The sequence below is a fragment of the Pongo abelii genome, chromosome 21 (genome assembly GCF_028885655.2).
Source record: "Pongo abelii isolate AG06213 chromosome 21, NHGRI_mPonAbe1-v2.0_pri, whole genome shotgun sequence".
Taxonomy (NCBI): Eukaryota; Metazoa; Chordata; class Mammalia; order Primates; family Hominidae; genus Pongo; species Pongo abelii.
In genome coordinates this window covers 7,848,500-7,867,230 of record NC_072006.2, presented here as the reverse complement: position 1 = coordinate 7,867,230, position 18,731 = coordinate 7,848,500, and the positions used below count along the sequence as shown (strand labels likewise).

At 44.0% G+C, this 18,731-nt stretch overlaps 1 protein-coding gene across 1 annotated transcript in view; it reads right to left on the bottom strand.

The window, feature by feature from the left end:
* The window catches only part of ISM1 (isthmin 1), an 80,578-nt gene that overhangs the window by 13,944 nt on the left and 47,903 nt on the right, over positions 1-18,731 (bottom strand). Inside the window, exons 2-3 of the mRNA XM_024239197.3 lie at positions 16,233-16,472; positions 6,841-7,105 (exon numbers count right to left, since the gene is read on the bottom strand). Coding sequence (XP_024094965.1) covers positions 6,841-7,105; positions 16,233-16,472 — 505 coding nt within the window. The remainder of the gene's footprint in view (positions 1-6,840; positions 7,106-16,232; positions 16,473-18,731) is intronic.

Below are 18,731 nucleotides of genomic sequence, written 5' to 3'. Positions count from 1 at the left end.
AAACACAGGGCTGTGGAGCCTCCTCAGTCCACTAAGTGGAATTGGAGGAGCGGGGTGGTGGGGGGTGGATTTCATGGTTGTGTCCTCCTCCCTAACTCTGAGTGGAGAGTTTGCTCCCATCTTTTCTGCCCCCCGGGGCCCCATCTATTTTCCTCCCGATCCCCAAAAAAGAATTTTTCTGAACTTTGATTTTTCTCCTAAGAAATGGTTTTCCAACCACTCAGCTAAGCAGATGTTTGAAACTAATGCTCTGTGTCAGGAAAGTCGGCTGCCTTCCCTGGCATTAGCTTCTTTCACCTCCACCATCTCTTATTAGGCATCACACATTAGGACTGGAGAGACAAGTTGCTTCTGGATGGAGAAACCACTCAGGTAGGAGCAGTCACTGCTCCCACCGAGAACTTTGCAGTCTGGTGTCTCTCAGTCACCTCCCCAAGAGCACCAGAGAGGTGCCTGGAACAAGCACACAATTGCACACTTGTCAGAGAAGCATCCAGGTGCAGCGGGTCATACGCACATGAGCACTCACCCAGTCACATCCTGCACACACCACTGAGGCCAGATTTTGTTAAAGGGAATAACAGCTAAAAAAAAGTCAAAAGTAAAGATTATAATGTTTTTATACTCATAAAAAGGGGGAATGAGTAAGTCAGAAGAAATCTTATTAAATCCCTTAGGTAGAGTTTGCATCACCTGTGGGGTGGGTACCAGCATAAAACATAACCCAATGATGCCAAGTGGTGTCCTTGGCTTTGCAAAAGCAAAGGGACTTCCACTATCCAGAAATCTCATGCAGTCTGGCCTCTCCATTATTGCAATGTAGAGAGCAAATTTGGAGAGACATCACCCATGAACTTTGAGATTTTAGCATTAAACTATCTATTTTAGCATTAAACTCTCTGGTGTTGGAATCCCTGCATGAGGTGCTTTCTTGTTATAGTTTCTTGGACCTAAATTACTAAACTTTAATATTGTGTCAGATTATGTGAAAAATCACGCCCATAATTCCTCTTTCCAAATCCACGCCCTTGGCTACTCCCCTCTCGGGCTGATTCCAGGATGGGCCACATGACTTGCTTTGGCCAATGGGATAATAGCAAATAGGATGCCAGCTGAGGTATACAAATTGCCCATGCATTCTGTCTTGCTGCAGGGAACTCTTCCACCAAGCATGAAGGGCCTAGGCTAGCCTCCTGGAGGGGGAGGGACCAGTGGAGAGGCCCCAGTCATCTCAATACAGCATCTACACAGCTGGGCACCCCTCATTGTGAGTGAGGCCAGCCTAAACCATCCAGCCCCAGCCAAGCCAGACCAGACCAGACCAGACCAGACCGGAAGAGTCCAGACAACCCACGGACTCGTAAGGGAAAGAACTCTTTTGTTCCTTTAATTTTGCAGGTGGCTTTTTTTTTTTTCCTTTTTTTTTATAGCTGTTTTGAGGTTTCACTCTGTCACCTAGGCTGGAGTGCAGTGGCACCATTATGGCTCACTGCAGCCCCGAATTCCTGGGCTCAAGCAATCCTCTTGCTTCAGCCTCCTGAGTAGCTGGGACTACAGGCATGTGCTAACATGCCTGGCCAAGGTTTACAAAAAAATTTTGTAGAGATGAAGTTTCACTATGTTGCCCAGGCTAGCCTTGAAAACCTGGCCTCAGGTAATCCTCCTGCCTTGGCCTCCCAAAGTGCTGGGATTACAGACATGCGTCACCATGCCTGGCCTGGGGGTGGTTTTCTAAGCAGCAAAAGCTAACTGTTACAAATACCCCATAAAATCCTCCCTAAAATATGCTCTCTAGACAGCTGCCAGACTCTGAAGCCATCAAGGATTTATTATTGCAGTAAGTGGCTTTCTCCACATCTTTATTTTAAATGCTCACAAAGCCATTTTATTTCCAAACATTTTTTTTCATATGGGTCCCCCAAAGTTAGGCATAGAACTCGCCATGTGGCTAATTATTTCTATTGAGGCTGGCAATGAAGTGAAACTGCCTCCTAGGAAGAAGTATGTATGTGAGCTCACTCCCCTGAAGCTTTCACAGCACACGGGCCCACATCACTGTCCCGGCAAAGACCCTCCTCTTGGGGATTTCTATTTGTTTAATGTCTTCGAAGAACAGAAAGGGAATTTCTGACAGGGACAAATCATTGAGGGCAGTGCTCCTTTCTGCTATAATAAAACGAGCCTGTTCTCAGTTGCCCGCCTACCAGGGGCCACTGCTCAGAGCAGAAAATGAATGTGAGCAGCTATAATCACAAAGATAATGACAACGGCAGGAAAAAACAGTTCCCGGGAGCATTTATATGGTGCTTTGACAGCCCCTGGCTGTGACATCAAATAACTCAAGGAGGAAATAAAACTATCCCGAGTGCAGTGGGCTGAGAGCTGGGTTTCAAGGATGCCGCTGGAGTTTTAAAGTAGTCCTTTCTTAGTTTCAGGGCACTAGTGTTCTGTGGGCCAGTCATAGTGGTGGGGCAACTGAAGTGACTTGGGTCTTGACTTGGCCACGAGTAAACCTGCACCATTAATCCTAGAGGACAGTGTCTACTGATTACTGAGGGCTTACTTTAACCAGCTGCCCTGTCGATCTACTGATTTAACTCCTACAATAACCCTGTGAGGTAGGTGGAAACATCCTCTTTTTATGGACAGAGAGACTGAGGCTCAGAGAGGTTAAGGTACTTGCCTAAGGTCACACAGCTCAAACTTGGCTGAGCTGGAATTAGATCTAAGATCTGTCTGCTCCCACCGTATCCTGTTCCATAGCTTGGTATTCTAGCAGTATTGATTCTGGCCCAAGTTGCTCTGGCTTTAAGATACCCTCTTACGTGGCCATAATTAAACATTATAAAGAAAAACCGCTGAAAAAAAATCACTGTGAAATCTATTAAAATAGGGTTATGACCAGTTAGAGAATTTCAAAGAACTGAGTCCTAACCCAAGTAACAATAAGCAGTACCTACGTAATTTCATTATGTGGGCTATTCTAAACAATTCTGGAAATGGTATACTACTGTTAGACAAAAAAATATTTATTTGGAACTCTCCCTTTGCCCTGGATACCCCAAGTATCTACACAGAAGGGATTTAAAATGCAGCATCTCAAACACATACTTTCCACAGCTGAGCTGACTCACAGCATCATCACATCTGTGTTTTCATCATCACAAGTGAGGTCTGTCTTCTGTTGTGTATTTTGTAATTCATTCTACAGATGCCATTATATCTTACATGTATTTCACCTAGGATTTTTAGAAATAATCCTTGCGGACAAATATATAAATTCTTACTAAAAATTCTACCTTCAAAACTCTGAGATCTACCTCCTCCACAAAGGCCAGCTCCTGTGGCAATTTTAGCCTGTCTCAGACGAGGCCGCACGCCCTGAGATACAGTGACTTGCACTGCTTTGCTATTGCATGAACCTCTCCTTCCTGGGTGATATGTTCTCTTTCTGTTTCCTCCACAACAGCACCCAATATAGGGATAAATACTTAGCAATTGCTTGAAGTTTCCTGCTGACTGCAATAAAAGTGGGTCTGTGGGATTAAAATCCCAGCACTTTTGGAGGCTTGAGCCCAGGAGTTGGAGGCTTCAGTGAGCTATGACCGCACCACTGCACTCCAGCCTGGGAAACAGGGCAAGACCCCGTGTCTTAAAAAAAAATTAAATAAATAAAAATAAATAGAAAGAAAAGGGGAATTCTCAGTTTATCTGATGCTGTCTGGAATTCTGGAAAAGATGAATTCCAGAATGTGGGCTAACCTGGGAAGCAATGATCACTCATTCATTCATTCTGCCAAATGCTACTGAGCACCTACAATGCGCGTAGAGTTTGCCTACTCAAAGTGTGGTCGGAGGGCCAGCAGTCTCAGCTTCACCCAGGCTTCTGCCCTTTTCTTATACCTCCTGCATCGAAGGTGCATTTTAACAAGCCCCAGGGCTATTCATGTGCACATGAAAGTCTGAGAAGCACTGCTTTAGAGGTACCGTACAGAACACGACTTTATTTATAAGGTAGCAATCCCGATGTTCAGTGTAATGATGGGGAAGATACTAGGAGGTACTATGAAGTTATACAAGATGGAGCTTCTCCATGGCCTAGGCATGCTACGAGCTCCTGATGTGAGGAGCTCAATGGTACTCTAGGTCCAGGAGGCTGGGGGTGAGGGTGGCTGAGGTAGCCACAGTAACTGCCCTAGGGCAAATTCTAGCCTCAAGATGGAAATAGAGGGGGTGTTCTTAGTGCTCATAAATTCAGCAGACTGTACTCTGTAAAGGCTTTAGATGAAAAAGTTGTTTATAGTGGTGGTCTTCAAACTTCAGTGTGCAAGAGAATCATCTGGTGACCTTGATTGAAAAAGGAAAGAAACTAAGATGCAAACAACAGACTCCAGGTCTCACTTCTAGACCTTCTCATTCAGGAGATGGAGAGCAGTGGCCTTCAACCTGGGCTGAACAATGAAGTCATCCTTGGAGCTTTAAAAGACAACGATGCCTGGAACCCATACTCAGAGATCCCAATTCAACTGGTCTGGGGAGAAGTCTAGGCATCGGGATTTAAAAAAATTCCCCAGGTGAGTATAATGAGCAAACAAGGTGGAGAAACATTCATCTCAAACAGAGGTGCTCAATGCAGCAGAGTGCCTGGAGGGCTTGTTCAAACGGATTTCTGGGTCCTACTCCAGAGTATCTGACTCAGTAGGTCTGGAGTCAGGCTTGAAACATTTGCATTTCCACGTGATGCTAGTGGTGCTGTTTCTGGGGGCCACACTTTGAGGACTACTGGTATATAGGGAAGGGGTTGCAGCCCAGGATTGGCATTTTTAAACATGCAACTGAATGATTCTGATGCCAGGTATCTGAGCTCTACTCTTAGAAACAATGTTCTTTGTGGGCTGGGCAAACCGGTGAAGCCACAAACGCTGTGCAATCTCAGGCTGGCATCCAGTGGTCCCCTGTGCTTCTCTCTTTCAGTGGCACTGATCTTTTCCTCCCATTCCTATCTTCCAACCTAAGCATTCATTTCTAGATCCTTCTACTGTCCTAAGTGGTGTGCTACTTTTTTCCCCAGAAAGGCAGAATTGTATAGTGGTCAAGAGGACAGATTCTGGACCCAGACTGCCTGGGGTGAATCTCAGGTCTTAGCCCTCCAGGTTAAATTGCTTAAGTTTTCCAGGCTTTAGTTTTCCCATCTGTAAAGTGCAGTATCTGCTTCAGAGAGCTGATTTAATGAAATAATAATGTGAAACGCTGTGAACAGGGACTAGTGCATGGTAAGTACTATTTAAATGTTGGCTATTATCCCAAGTCCTTCCTCTTGGAAAGCAGATAACTTGACTTCCTTTGGGAAAGGTGAAGGTTTCATGAGCCCGCTGGCTGGAAGGGATGTAGAGTTCTCTTTTAGTTCCCCTGGCATTTGATGTACATCTCTACCATGGCACTATTTTGCTCTGTTGGTTAATTTTCTCCCTTGGTCCACAGATTGGTGAGATCTGTTCTGGGGACAAACTATGCCTTGCTCATTTTTGTACCCAGCATAGTGCTGGACACAACATTTGCTCTTAATAAATGTTGGTTGAACAACTGATGATGTGGCAAAAAAATATTTTTGTCTTGCTCTTTTGCAAGTTGCTTAGAATTCTCTATTAATGAGAAGAAATGACTCTCTAATATACAATTGGTCTATCTGTTGAAACATGGGGATAAAGGTTAGCATGCAAATGGTACAAGACAAGTCATCCTCTTCATATACTGCTCACTCCAAAGTCCACTGATGGTGAAGCCACAAGAAAATCATGATGATGGGTGCATTTGTAAGACATTAAATATTCTTATAACAAACTGCCTGATTCCCCACAAAATCAGGCCAGATGCTTGCTAAATTGGGTTCCTCTTTTTCTTGGACACATATAGAATACATTTCCCAGCCTCCCTTGCACCAAGATGGGGCCATGTGACCAGGTCTTCCCAACAGAATTTCAGTAGATCTGATGTGTGTTACCCCCAGGCCGAGGGCCTTATGAGTGTGTGTTCCTTCTCCAGGCTCCCTTTCTTTCCCTGGACACCAGCTGGACACAGAACATCCAGGGGATAACTCTCAGGCCCTAACAGTTGGTGGAACTCCAAAATGGGAGGAGGCTGGATCCCTGAATGACTGAGTGGAGCTGAGTTCTCCTACCCAACTCAAGTGAGAAATGAACTTTTATTATTATTATTATTTTATTTTTTTTTGAACTTTTATTATTTTAACTCACTGAATTTGGAAGGTGTTACCTCACTTATCCTACTCCCAAAACACAGGAAACCAGAAGTCCCAACTTGGAGTTTTGAAATGTATTGGGGGAGGGGTTACTTTGAAGACCTGAGACACACATGTTCATGTGGATTCCCAAGGACCACTCCACTGTCAATATCAAACATAACACAGTTGCCTGGTCAAAGGAAGCAGCCGTAAATATCTCTTTTACTACATTGATTTTCAGGATGAATTTTTACAGTAAAAAATACAAGGAAGTTAATTGGAGAATTTCTTCATTTTTAGAAATAAAACTGAAATTTGAGGGGCGGGGGAGGCAGAAAGAACCCCAAAGATCCAAAAAAATTATCTCTTAGGATAATTGGTATAGTGATTATGATTTGATTTAAAATTATAGTCTTTCCAGAAAAATGTGGCTGCTGGTGCCTCCTTTGGGCTTCTGCGGAACACAGCCTTTGTGAGGTTTGCCTCACAGAAGACCAAAAGCCACATGCTCTAAGCAGGGTTTTGCTTGGCTCCATGTCCAAGGCATCATCCTCATTTATTCTTCCCACTGATTTTATATTACTAGGTGGTAAACTCACCATATTCTGGCTGATCTTTGGTTTCAAAAGTCCGGTGGCCTGGGGCTGTACGGTCCCACCCCCTTGGGGGGTTGAGGAAGTTGCTGTCGTCTGAGGTACTGTCGTACTTGTAGTCCTGGTCCCCGCTGTTTGCCCTGGCCAAGGACAGGGACCTCTGCCACCAGGCCCGCCAGTCGGGGGATGGGACTGACCAGCTGGGCTTATTCTCCGGATGCTGATCTTTATCTGCTTCAGAGTCAGGACCGTCGACCACCTCTATGGTGACCTGAAGAATTCAGAACAGGCCGGGGTCAATGTGGAGTCAACAGCCTCCAAGCTACGTGACCCTTGGAAGAAAGTCTGAGAGGGCAGAGGGAAATGATGGATGCATCCCTTGTGAAGGAAAGCTGAGATTGCATGGCGATACACAATGGAAAACCTCCAGGGATGGTCCACAGGAATTCCATGACTAGATGGAACATGGCCTCGGGTTGGGAGGGGAAAATTCATCACTAGAGTCCCTGATTTACTGATGACTAAAAACTTAATAGCTGGAAACAATGACTGTTGAATTGCTGTGGGTTAGGAATTTGAGTAGAGCTGAGCCTGGAGAGTTTGTCTCTCCTCCATGTGGTATTGAGAAGCCTTTTACTCAGGAAGTAAACATGTACTATATTTGTTCCTGAAGTGATACCAGAATAATCATATTATAATAAAACATAACATTTATGAACACAAACTCTGTACCAGGCACTATCCTAAATGTTCCACCTGTATTATTTAACTCTTGTAAAGACCTCCCATCCATGTTTTTGTGTGCCACATCTCCCATTGAGAGAGGTGGAGCCCATTTCTCCTCCCTGGAGATCTGCATTAGCCATGTGATTTACTCTGTCCAGCAGAATGGGTAGGAGTGGAATGGTGACAGGTATTAACAGAGGCCTTACAGCTTTCATTTTCATTCTCTTGGAATTCTCTTGGAATTCTCTTGGAATGTTCTAACCACTATGTAAGGAAGCTTAGCTTAGACCACTACATGTGTAGATACCATGTAAAGAGAGAGGCTGCATGGAGGAGAACGTGGGTCCCTCAGCCCACGTCTACTCAGTCATGTGAGTAGGGCCATCATGGATCTTCCAGCCTCAATTGGGTCACTCTAGCCAACACCACATGGAGCAGAGACAAGCTTTCCCAGCTGAGTCCCAGTCAAATTCCTGACCCACAGCAATCCCGTGGTCATTGTCTCAAACTATTAAGTTTTGAGATGATTGCCAGATAACTTTTACCACCAGGGAAAACTGGTGCACAGAGACATCAACAACTTGCCTAAGGTCACAGGGCTAGTAAGTGGCGGACATGGGGAGTCTGGTTCTAGAGCCCATGCTCTCCCTAACTTTGCCACACTGTCTCTCAAAAAGTAAGTGACAGAGCTACTGTCTCCTCATGAGACCAAAGAAACAAGACCACAGGTGCAGGTGGGGGCTGGTTGCTTCAGGGTGTACAGAGACGTAAGTACAAGCTCCTCAAGACCAGGCTTTCCCAGCTACAATTTTGACTCACCCCATGGTTCATCCTAGCCTTCACACTCCTCAACCAACCCGTAGGGTCAGAGCAGATAGTCCTGGAGCCAAAGCTAGAACTTGTTCTCAGATTTATGAAAGTCTCATTTTGAAGTCTGTCATGGGGCTGGAAGAATGAAGCTTCTTGGTTCCAAGAGACAATCAACATAGAGAGACTTGTTTAAAAAACATGATAAAAGATGCATTGGGTTCCTTTGGCCATCACATAGCTCTTGCAACACCCCCTCGGTGAGTTATGTGCAAATGAATCAGAAACATGCGCTCCAAGTAATCAACCCAAGATGTACTGGGCAGACGCATTTCCAGTTTTGCCCTAACCTGATATCTGATAGAGTTGCTGAGATGCTCTGCCAAATTGCACCAGGGCGTGCCCATCCCTGAGACAAATAGCCCCTTCCTTTTGTGTTAGGAATGGGGAGGTTTGAATTCTGCTCACTTCAAAGGATGTTGCCCAGCCAATGGGCCCGGGCTGTGGTTTTGTGGAGTCTGGACACATGGTCAAGAGGGTGACTTTCAACCCCAGAGTCTACTCAGGCTGCAGCAGGCCAAGTGCACCTTTCTCGTCTGTCACGGGACACCTAGAAGGGCACTACTAGCTTTACCCCATGCCACAACCCTTACTCCAGTCTTGTAGGCACCCTTTGCATATTTGTAAATAATTGCGGAGCTTTTCAGTAATCCCAAAAGTAAAAAAAAAAAAAAAAAAAAAAAAAAAGCGTGGGGGGAAATAAAAGGAAAGGAATACATCATACATCTTGTATCATTGCTATTTGCTGGAATGAATGGTCGTGGGAAAGTAATGGTAACAGGGACCCACACAGAAGCTCAGAAAAACAAGTGGAGAAGGAGCACACAGCTGGGTAGAGCCGAGCCAAGCTGGGCAGTGACAGGGCAATGCTGAGCCTTTGGAGACATAACGTTTCTTCTCTGCAGCCCCATCTCCCTCTGCCTGCAGATGGAACTGAGCTGCAACAATCGTCTGCAAGGCTATTAAGGGTCTTGGAGGGGAGAGGCTGCCAAGAGCCAGGCAAGCCTGCAATTATGGTAATGAAATCAGTCTCTGGGTAGGAGATAAGAGGGAATGTGCCCAACACTTTTGGTATTCCATTTGTATTCAGACTGGAGTCAAAGGGATTGCTTAAACAAAATGTGCCCTGCAATTTTTCCAAGCTGGGAATAAAAACAATTTCATGTTTCAAGCTATTACCGTCAATATGATTTTTTTTTTTCTCCAAACTGCTGCTCAGATCCAAACAAAATAGATTTGTTGCCTGGCCAGGCAATGAGTAGCAAAATACAAATTTACTCCAAAAGCTATATTGATGACTAAATCTCAACACTTAGAGGTTTATTTTTCCCCTTAATTGCTAGCCACTGCCTCAACTGAATTAAAACAAAAACAAAACACAAAACAAACAAATCTTAGGATCCACCGCACCCTTCCTTACAGTTAACAAAATGAAAACCTCATGCTGATATCAAAAGAAGAAATCTAATCTTGAGCCTGAGGTTTCATAGGCATCCAATTAAAAAGACTTAATGAGTGTGATCAATGACTTCTCCAATGGCGAGGGCTCCTTTTATGTTTCCTATTGCTCTCATTCTATTTACATGCTTTTTAGCATCAAAGAATCTGTTGATAAAGGTGTCTTGAACAATGATCAATGTGATGAACTGTAGGTGTGGAGTGAGCACAGATTTCCAAACTGACAAAGTCTCTAGATCTTACCATCCTTTCTCATCCTTAACACACATAATTGAAGTGTCTTAGTATATTTTTTTCTTCTGGACTTTTCCACACTCAAGTCATGATGATAAAAGAAAGGGAACTCTTTCAAAAGCCTCAAGTTCAATTTCTGGCACAATCTCCCCAGCTCCAAGAAAGAGAGTCCAAAAGAAGTGCCCATTTCGGTAATTCTGTCTTAGGAAACGAGGAAAAGTTCCAATGCACCTCGATCAGCTTTCCTTCTCCTGAAAATTAATACATTGACTAGAAGCAAACGCTTGACTCTTGCTCGGAAGTGCACTTCCCATAGGGAAACCCACACCATTCTCAGTCTAGCTGATAATAAACCAATGCCACTGAGAATACAGAGGCCATGCTCTTCAAACTCAGGAAAGCCTTCTTGCTTGTTGGTCCTCTAAGCCTTGTGAGCTGTGGAAACTGGTGGGAGTGGGCAGGTATTTTCCAGAGAGGAAAAGGATTTCCTCAGGAGCACAGAGCATCGAAGGACATGTCTCCAACAGGGGTTTTAAATCCAGATCATTCTACCCCTTCTTCCTCCACAGCTGCCATGGAAAGAACACAAAGTGGACTAGGAAGATATCTAATTCCCTCTTCGCAGACCTGCTGATGCTCTAAGAACAAGGGTGGCAACCCCAGCTAACTGTAGTTACTGGTTTGAGACTTGCGGCATGCCAATCCAGGCATTACTGTCCCTTCTACACAACTTAGACCCAATTTTCAGGCACAGAAACTGGCTTGGAGAATTCAAGGTCCCGAGGTAAACAGCAAGGAAGGCATAGTGTTGGTCTCTGAACCAGTTCTTCTGATTCCCAATTATTTTTTTGTACATTTTCTTTGTCATCTTCATCTCCAATATCATCACCAGCCAGCATCTATCAGTTCTGGGAAGCTTATCCTATATTGGGCCCTGTGCTAAGCACTTCATATGGATGATCTCATTGAATCCTCACAGATAATCACACTTATATATAGTATTATACTACATAGCTACCTATAGGTAGTATTGTCATTCCAATTTTGTAGACAAGGAAACTGAGGCACAAAGACGTCCAGTAACCTACATGGGGCTACAGAGGCCAAGTCTGGCTGACTAAATGGTGCTGCCTGATCCCAAACACAAGTCAATCTGCCTCCATATATTGGCAGCAGTACCCCATGAGAATCTGAGCTGAACAGGCTTGTCTCTATAGGGGCATGGGTCCATGTCTTGGGCAGAGAAATTTCTTGATTCTTATCCAGCCAGGCCTGCCATTCCTCTAAAAGTATTTTAGAGAAAAAGGAGGAGGCAAAATCAAAAGTAGAAGCACGTACAACTGTAACCCCGGCCAACTCATCTGATTGTATCTTGCGGCACTCGAGGCCTGTGGCCATGTTAATATGTCTATGCAAGGAAAAAAAGGCCTTTACATGACTATTTTTAAGTCCCTTTTAATGGGAGAAAAGAAATAAGTATATAGGTTGAAATGAATACTAATCTCAACTTGATCCAGAAAAGAGAATATTTGGTTGTGAATAGCTAGTGTAGTAATGAACCGACGTAGTAAGCCTAACAGTGCATTTATTTCAGAGATTTTTGTCTCTGATATCTGACTATAGCTGCAGACTGAAAACCCAGCCAAGGATACCAAAGTCTAACTTGTTCTGGGGGATTTACTTTCTTTCCTGAATAATTTTTGTTTGCAATAAAACCCAACCTCTTATATTGTTTTAAATTTCATATGGAGACTCAGTTTAGGAGTCTGAGGCCATTTCTTTCTATTTTGCTTATTTTCTTCCCCTCCTCACTTCCACAGCTTGAAGCCAGTCTTAAAATAGAATTGTCTGATTCACTTGGGACCGAGGCTGCCTGACTTCTGGGAGTTAAAATGCTCTGCAGAAGCAGGTGTTGGGGCTTTTAGAAGGATTTCCTATCCTGAAAGTCAAGAGGCTCGGGTGGGGGGGGGGAGGGGGGGCGGGGGGCGGGACGTGGCCTCTTGCATGGGCTTAGCGATGTCACTTTGGAAAGGTGCAGGCTGTTTCCTTAGCCCTGGAGCGTGGGAAACACTTCCAGAGACTGAAGGGGTGGGGAGGTGCGGAGGGGAAGGTGGGTATCAAGTTCCCATTCAGCTCCCAGGCTCCAGCTAGGGAGAACCAGATGGGGGCAAAGGCAGGTTGCCAGGGGAAGGGGCAGATGAGGCCAGAAGCCCTGGCAGCGGAAGCTGACCTGCTGAAGGGCCCCTCACCTGACTTCACTCTGCTACCCAGGGAGAGGGAATGCTTTGACGGGGCCGGCAGGGACCAGCGGGGCTGTCTGCTGGGCTGAATCGGCCCTGTGTCAAACCAGTGGATTTCAACAAAAGAACAGTGCTCTGAGGAAGGGGTGAGGGCTGCCAACACGGAAACCATCACCTCCTTGTAGAAAGCACCTCATGTTTTAAAGGACCACCAGGGAACTGGTTTACACAAGTGCAGTGGTGCATGGGGCTGCAGCGGCTACTGCTGTGTGGTGTGTGGGTGTGTTTGTGTGCATGCACACGCACACACACACACACACAATTACACGCCGACAGAAGGCTGGGGCTCCCAGGGGTAGCAGTTGTTTTATTCTTTCTTTGAACGTCTTTCTGAGTGACCAGTACTAACCTTTTGTGGTCTTCCAGAAACAGAAGGCCAGAAACGCGCACAATTTTATTTTCTTCAGGGCCAAAACGTCATCAGATCAATAAAATGCTGGCCACCCTCCACCCCTCTGTATTGCCCACAGAAAATTAACAGATAGGGATTGCATAGAGCAGGAATAGAATAACTTGATTGGGCAGTAGGCAAGAAGGTATTGTTGGCTTACTCTTTTTGATTTTTTGACTTTGACAGTAGCTAGGCTGGAGCTGCATTAATTTTTAATCCATTTGGCCAATAACATTCACTTCTGGAGCTATGGTAAACCTTTATTCTTGGGAGTTATGGTGATCTTTGCTGTACAAAGGGTAACTGGGGTTCCCAGCTCTGGGAATCCCAACTGCCGTTCAGCCTTTATGCTATAGCTTTTCCCTAATATTTAAGTAATATTTTAAAAAGACAGGTCAGTTGCAGTGACTCATGTCTATAATCCCAGCATTTTGAGAGGCTGAGGCAGGAAAATTATTTGAGGCCAGGAGTTCGAGACCAGCCTGGGCAACATAGTGAGGCCTGGTCTCTTCAAAAAATAAAAAAGATTAGCTAGGCATGGTGGCTCACACCTGTAGTCCCAGCTACTCAGGAGGCTGAGGTAGGAGGATCACTTGAGCCCAGGAGTTCAAGGCCTCAGCAAACCATGATTGCATCACTGCACCCTAGCCTAGGTGACAAAGAAAGACCTTGTCAAAATAAAATAAAATAAAATAAAATAAAATAAAATAAAATAAAATAAAATAAAGAACCAAGTGAGGTCTAGGTAGGGAATGGGAATTTTCAGACTGATGGATTTATCTAGAAGACAGAAAGGGGATCCCAAGAAGTTCTGTCTGAAATTGGGTTCAAGCACAAAACAGTCAATAACTTTCCAATGAAGGAAGAGTCCCCGGCAGCCTTCCATTCTCCCACATCCAGGCATTTTCCTGTGACTTTACATTAGTAATTCTTAAATCAATTACACTGATATTATAGCTCAGTCCTCAGCATTATGCCCCAAGTGACATTCCCACCTCTGGGAAAAAGTGCTAGCAACAGCAGGCTTCAGATTGTTTTGGGCATGGCCTAAACACCCTTGGGATGAGAACTGCCTGATTCTGGAACCAGAACATCTATAAACATGTGGATGAGCCATGACAGGAAGCAAGGTTGAGCAACGGTATGAAGTCAGTGCCTTCCCTGCCAATCTGCACCTATTCCAAGGGGCTCCATTGCTCTTTATCACACCACGTGGCCAGCCCCTGGAGAGGGGCCATTAGAGCCAAAGGCCTGCTTTTCCAATTTTTCAATTAAAACAATACAAGACTCAGCAGAAATTTTAACTGGGGCATGTAGTGATTTCTGTGCATGGGTTGTCGAAGAGTGACCTCCACAACATTTGTCACTCTGTACCATCAATAGAGCCTGTCTGACTTCTTCCCACCTATTGAGATCCACCCCCTTGGGACACAGTGCTTTTCCTCCTCCGTCTTCATGATCCCTCCAGCACTGTTTTATGTGGTAGCTGGGCTCTTCACACAGGTCTAATTTATGGGAGGGAACAGGCCTTACATTTTTCAATTTCCTATAACCTAATGCAGCATTTTATATACAGCGGTGGTTGGTATTCTAAGTGTTCTCAGTGAGATTTGCGTGCTCCCATGACACTGGTGTTAAGAGCAAAACAACTCAGGTCAACAAAACCTGATCTAAAACCGTATCATGCAGAGGGTGTTAGTCTGCGGAGAGAGAGGCAGTTAATGAAGGATCAATTGGTCTGAGTCCAAGTTCAGGAACTTTCTGCTATGTAAGCAAATTGGCATTTGGTCCAGAGAGGAAAAAGTACAGAAAAGGTGCACCTATACAAATAGAAAGAATTGGAAGCAAAGCTTACAAGTATGGGCTGGCTGTGGTGGCTCATACTTGTAATCCCAGCACTTTGGCAGGCTGAGGCAGGGGGATCGCTTGAGTCCAGGAGTTTGAGCCTAGCCTGGGCAATATGGCAAAACCCTGTTTCTACAAAAAAATTAAAAAATGAGCTGGATGTGAGGGCCCACACTTGAAGTTCCAGCTACTCGGGAGGCTGAGGTGGGAGGATCGCTGAAGCCTGGGAGGTAGGGGCTGCAGTAAGCTATGATCGTGCCATTGTATTCTAGCCTGGGTGACTGAGTGAGGCCATCTTTAAAAAAAGTATGGAAGCAGGCATATGAGGACGAGAGCTGGATAGGGGCTGGGTTGCCCGGGGGATGAGCCTCTCTCAACCATCATGGGGATCATCTTTGGGAGGAAACAGAGAAAGGTACAAACAACATTCAAAATTAGGAGTTTGCCTCTGAATGTGGGTTGGGAGTCTGAGAGCCTGGATTTGAGCCCTATAACTACTATTTACTGCCATGTGACTTTGGGTAAACCAAACAGTAACTTCCTGAGTATCTGGTGCATTATTGATAGTATTAGAAAAATGACGTGGGCTTTGTCTCCTTCATGAGGGTGTTGGGAGGGTCAAATCAGATCAACATTTGCTTTGTAAAGTATACTGAGCTATTTCAGTGTAGATGAGAGTTATTATTTTTAACCCCAGTCACCCTTTCCCTAACCTCCCATTTCCCGCTGCTTCATCAGATCCCAACTTAGTGGAAGATAGTCATCTCTCTCCTAGGAACTCCTGTTCTCAGCTTCCTTCCTCTTATTGTTTTATAAGTCATGTATACTTTAGAGTAACGGAAGCTTGTCTCTTTGTGAAGGAATTTCTGGTGTCCAAGGCAAGTTTAGAGGGGCATTAAGAGAAAGAGCTTTCTTGAGTGCTTTGAACTCATATTTGAAAACATTTGCCCAATCTGTTCGCAGGTCAGATTGGCCTTTTCCTATAACTGCCACATTTCATCAATTTTGTTTTGTTTTGTTTTTATATTTCAGACTATTTTGTTTTGTTTTGCTTTTATATTTTATATAAATATATTTTATATTTTTATATATTATATTTTATATATAAATATATTTTATATTTTTATATATAATATTATATATAAAAAATATATATAATATTATATATATAAAACATATATTTATATATTATATTTTATATATAAAAATATATATTTATATTTTATGTAAATATATTTCAGACTATTTTGTTTTGTTTTGCTTTTATATTTTATACATAAGCATGTATAAGATACATGCTTAAATTAGTATGTATCTTGTAATCCTTGGTGTGTCATACTTTAATTGGTAGTGTTTTCTTCTTTTGAGTGGTTCACAAAATAATTGTGCATCTCACAATCAAGGGTGTCACTTAATGAAGTGCAGCACTGTTCTTATGGAGATAACATGATCTTAAGCAGGAATCATTAAGGGGTTAAGAAGAAAAGTGAGGTAAGGCAGCAGTTTCCACTGGAATCATCAGAAAACAAAAGATGGACTGTTTTGTTATCTCCCACCTTCCAGGTGCCAAGAATTACCTGGATATTTGGATTCTGCCCATTGATATCAGCTTTGGAAAGATCTGGAAAGTTTGGTAGATCAAGGAGAAAGGATCTGGGGCCATCTCTTTGCAATGAAGGGTGCCCCGTCTCTTGTCGGAATCGCGGTCTGGGGAAGGGTTGGTGTGCAGCCTGGTGGTCCAGATGCTCCCCTGGTGCTTCTTTGGAGAGAGAGAAGCTGGTTTCTGATGTGGTGTCACTTCCCACATTGAGGTTATTCTAAAACAAACAAACAAGCAAACAAACACCTGTTAAGGAGACACATGATTAAAAAATGTCACCCTTAACTGTCCATTATATTCAGGAGCAAGGACAATTCCAGTGGCTGAAATTAAGCCAGTAGGGCATTCCAAACTTGTTTTGCAAACCCGTGGTTTAGTTTCTTCATGTCTTAAAAGCCAGATCATCAGAAAACTTCTAGCCTGCTACTTGGGAATTTTCTGAGGGTTAATGAGTTATGGGCTATTTATTAAGCTTCAAAGTACTTTAAAAATGAAAACACTATTTTGAGGAAGAATAGGTGTTCATTTAGAGCTGGAACCAAATTGTGTTTCTCTTCTCACAGCTTCAACTGATTAACCACCTTGGCTTTAGTTATAGCTCTAGTGTCCAGAGTTGGTTTCTTTTGTGTAGGCTATGGAGCAAAAGATCTGACCAAGCTGGATAAAGTTCTCAGGCCATATTATTGATTATATACATTCATCCATTTGTCTGTCCATTTGTCCATCAACCCATCCATACATCCATTCACATATCCATCCATCCATCCATCCATCCTTCCACCCACACACCCATCCATCCAATCGACAAATGTCAACCATGCTAGGCACAGGAGATACAGCAATAAACAGGATAGACATAAGACCTATTATTTTGAAATGTACAACTAGGTGAAGGAAATAAACAATAAATCCATAGATAAATAAGATCAGATCAGAGAATGGTGACTGCCAAGAAGAAAAGAAAGAAGATGATGGAGAGTGGCTAGGGAAAACCTTAGATAGGTGGTCAGGGAGAGCCCCTCAGAGAAGGTGACACTTGAGGCAAGATCTGAACAAGAGAAGGTGGCACCCTGCAATAATCTGGGGGAAGGACATTTTAGCAAAAGGAACAGCAAAGGAAACACTCAAGTCCAGGATGGGAATGAGCTTGGCTGGTTTGAGAAACAGAATGGCCAGAGAAGCTGTTGTAGAGAGAAGGAGGGAAGAATCATAGGTGATGAGGATGAAGAGACGGGAATAGCCAAAGAAAAAGTCACGAAAAGGCATTCGGAAATCTAATGGTTTTATACTGAAAAGTGCAAGCCCACTGTTTTTCCCAGCTGTGAAAAATGTCTCCATTTCTTTATCACTACGGGGAAATTTCTCTAGTGATTGAGAAGTTGCTGGACTCCTTTTCCAAACCAGCCTTTCTTTTTCTCCGCCTCTCCTCTCACAGAAGATTTACTCCAGCCTTCAGGGATAGCATTTTCATGTTTACTGGTGGAGAAAGACAAGGAGATAGAATTTCACCAGGCTTTGGGTCAGTGGTTAATGTTCTTGTTATTCTTGGGCATGTTTTGGGGTTTAGGAGTGTATATTTCAGCACACTGTCTCCACACGCCCTCTTTGCCCCCCACCACAGTGGCTCTGACCCAGCCAAAGGGTTACATCTGGTATAAAAACACTCATGACTCTGAGCACCCAAGGTCAAGAGCACTGAGGCTGAAACACACTAGCAGATACATATCTTCTTGTAGAGCTAACCTTAGGGAAGGGATTATTAGTTTTACTTTTATTTATGTGTCATTTTTTAGAGATAGGGTCTTGCTCTGTTGTCCAGGCTGGAGTGCAGTGGCACAATTGAGCTCACTGCAACCTCAGACTCCTGGGCTCAAGCAATCCTCCCGCCTCAGCCTCCCAAGTAGCTGAGATTACAGGCACGTTCCACCAAGCCCAGCTGCGAATTTTTATATATCTGTTTAAATAGGAATGGGGCTCAGGAACAAACTCACTGGTGCAGAGACTGCCTCTGAATGTTCGAAGAAGCCAAGGGGAGGGTGGAGATAGAGACCTCGTCTGTCACCTCTTTAAAACATGCAGTGACAGGGGAAAGCTGGCTGCTCTGCAGCATGTTTTTGCTCGCCTTTCCACAGTTCAGAAGATGTGGCCGGGGGCAGTGTCTTTGTTCACCTTTCCAGCCACCTCTCTGCCATAGTTTTCATCTCCTGGCACATCCTGGTAGAGGGAGTTGCCCTGACATTTTGAGACATTACTCAATGCAACAGAGGCCAAATGTATTATTGTTTGAACCTAGGAGAGAGAGAGAGAGAGAGAGAGAGAGAGAGAGAGAGAGAAAGAAGAAGAAGGAGAAAGAGAAGGAGAAGGAGGAGAAGGAGAAGAAGAAGAGAAAAGAGAAGAGAAGAGAAAGAAGAGAAGAGAGAAGGAGAAGGAGCGAGAGAGAAAAGAGCAGCAAAGAGAAGAGAAAGAAGAGAAGAGA